Consider the following 2,500-nt stretch of genomic DNA (forward strand, 5'->3'; position numbering starts at 1 on the left):
ACAAGGTTTTATTTTTACTAATTATGTTATTTTTAATAATGTTATTATATGATAATAGTATTGATGGTTATATTGATAATAATGTTAGTAATAGTAGTTAAAGAAATCAAACCTATTTACACAAAGATCCAAGGAATGTAGTAAACAGGTGAAATCAGGAAGGCCTACCTATGACCTCCTTGATGACTAAGCATTTGTGAGCCATCTGTGTATAAGAAAATATAAGTAAACAAAATCAGAATGAACAGGGCATGTTCCTGGAGTTAGATTATTATTTTCTTGATTTTTTTATTTATTATTATATGAGATTACAAAACCAGGTATTGTTCATGATGTTTTTGTAGGATTTTTCTGTTCTTGTGAGGTTGCTGTTTGTTGACTTTTTCAACCTGATTGGCTTCAGAAAGAATTATTGCTTGAGAAAATGTCGTAATGTGCATTACATATAATTCTATAGTGATGTAACTGCCTTTTTTGCCTTTTGTTGTTTTTATGTGCTGTGTGTATTATTTTGCAAAGATTTGATTTGAGAAGTACATTGAACTTTTGTATGAAATATTTCCATTCACCTTTGATGTATTATAACTTGGAATATTTTAAAAATTACATATTATATACCTTACAGAAGCATTTAGTTATTTAATTAATTTCAGAAAAAGTACATTGTTACAGTACCACTACTGCTAGTGACAGTGCTTTAGATAATGTTACCATTACTGTTACCATCTGTAATATTTATAATATTATTATTGTTTCTTATTTAGTTTATCAACAGATTTTGTCTGTTTTCGAGGCCTCCTCACAGAGTTACTATGCACACCATATGAGAGCAGAGAGGGATGGATCATTTGTGCAACCAAGTACGTCAACATTTATTTCAAAGAAACTATTCATCAATGTATGTAATAAGTCATGGATATAAAACAACAGAAGTTTGTTAATTAACGTTATACTTTCTCTATATTTATACATAAGGGAGCATAGTACATGACTAGTAGTGCTATAATCAAGAAACTTGCTTCTAGGTACCGTGGGACAATATATCTCTGTGCTTACGAGACTCCCGAAAAACTTGCACACCGCGAGAATGAGACAGAGGTACAGAAAAAGATGTGTTCATGGGGCTACAAATTTGAACATTTCATGACAGAGGGTGTGTTGCCCAGTTACACCGCAGAGAGTTACTATGTGTCTGTAACTTTTGTGTGTAAATGGTATTTTTCGTTGATGTGGTTCTTTTTTTATTTATGCTCCAATATTTTTTTATTTTGTTTATTGTAAATTAGACCGGGTAAAAAGAAAGTGTTGTGGTTCTATTAGCATATAAGGTCAGACATGGTCTTTGTTTTTTATAATCTTTTGTAGCAGTAGTGGTTGACACTGAGCTGTCACATTTTTTCTGAATTTTGTTTCGAGATTAATTTTTAGAAAATTGAAAAAAGATCCTTTCAAATTAGGATGAATTAGGATACAGGAACCATAACCTTTTTTCTTTACTTAGCCTTTTCAAAAGTACAGTATGAGATATAAAGTACTAACATGATTTATTATTTTTACTATTTTATAACCATGATAGAATTAATTTTTCCTCATATTTTATTTTTTTCAAATCTTAGATGCCGACGTAAATGAAGGAGTAAACGAAAACGAGGAGTACTGCTGCGTTGTGCGATCTCGTCTGGATAACCATTCCTTGGTTTATGGGGCCGAAGTGGATGGTGCCGACCCAGAAAAGTATAAGAGCCCCCACTCTGATCTAAGTGCTTTTGTGGAGCTCAAGACGAGTAAAGAGTTAAACACCGATAGAGATATGAGATCATTACACAGGTAGGTGGTGAAAAGTTCTTTATTTAATGTTTATTAATCTTTTGCATGTATGTTCATATATTTTATGTTGGGTAGAATAGGTTGGTGTGTACATGTTTTGTAGGAAACCCATTTAGGAAGCCAGAGTTTAGAGCTGCTTTCACATACCTAGATACAAAAGTTGCTTAACATCATCTTTTAGAGATCTGATTAGAGAAATGACTATTTTAAGTATACAACATAAGGTAGAGATCATCGATGACGAGGACATTAGACTGAAAACCCAATCTCATTCTTACTCTTATTTCTTTCAGGTTCAAACTAATGAAATGGTGGAGCCAGTCATACCTTGTGGGAATACCACGGGTTGTAGCAGGATTCAGAGACATGGATGGACATGTGAACACTCTAAAGACTTACCATGTTAATGAAATGCCACACATAGCTCAGGTATTTTGTGGTTTCATATGTATATGATATGTACTTTTTATGTCTTTGGTAATGATTTCCCTATGATGTTCTTAGGAATATCATTGAATTATCAAATGAAGGTTATAAAAAGGAGGAAAGTTAAATCTATAACAAGGCCACATTGGGTATTAAGAGCAAAGAGATATTACTGCGGCAATAATACCCATTGCTGTTACATTTTATATCCCCAAATAAACACCTTTTGCATTACAGGATCACTGGC

The 2,500-nt window shown here is 32.6% G+C and overlaps 1 protein-coding gene across 1 annotated transcript in view; it reads left to right on the top strand.

Annotated features, from left to right (window-relative positions):
• The window catches only part of LOC122246556 (decapping and exoribonuclease protein), a 4,489-nt gene that overhangs the window by 1,324 nt on the left and 665 nt on the right, over positions 1–2,500 (top strand). The window contains exons 4-8 of the mRNA XM_043005198.2: positions 765–860; positions 1,026–1,153; positions 1,617–1,827; positions 2,121–2,256; positions 2,491–2,500. The exon at positions 2,491–2,500 is cut by the window's right edge and continues 665 nt beyond it. Coding sequence (XP_042861132.2) covers positions 765–860; positions 1,026–1,153; positions 1,617–1,827; positions 2,121–2,256; positions 2,491–2,500 — 581 coding nt within the window. The remainder of the gene's footprint in view (positions 1–764; positions 861–1,025; positions 1,154–1,616; positions 1,828–2,120; positions 2,257–2,490) is intronic.

This window comes from Penaeus japonicus, unplaced genomic scaffold (assembly GCF_977035675.1).
Source record: "Penaeus japonicus unplaced genomic scaffold, GWHDUDI00000001_assembly GWHDUDI00000028, whole genome shotgun sequence".
NCBI lineage: Eukaryota > Metazoa > Arthropoda > Malacostraca > Decapoda > Penaeidae > Penaeus > Penaeus japonicus.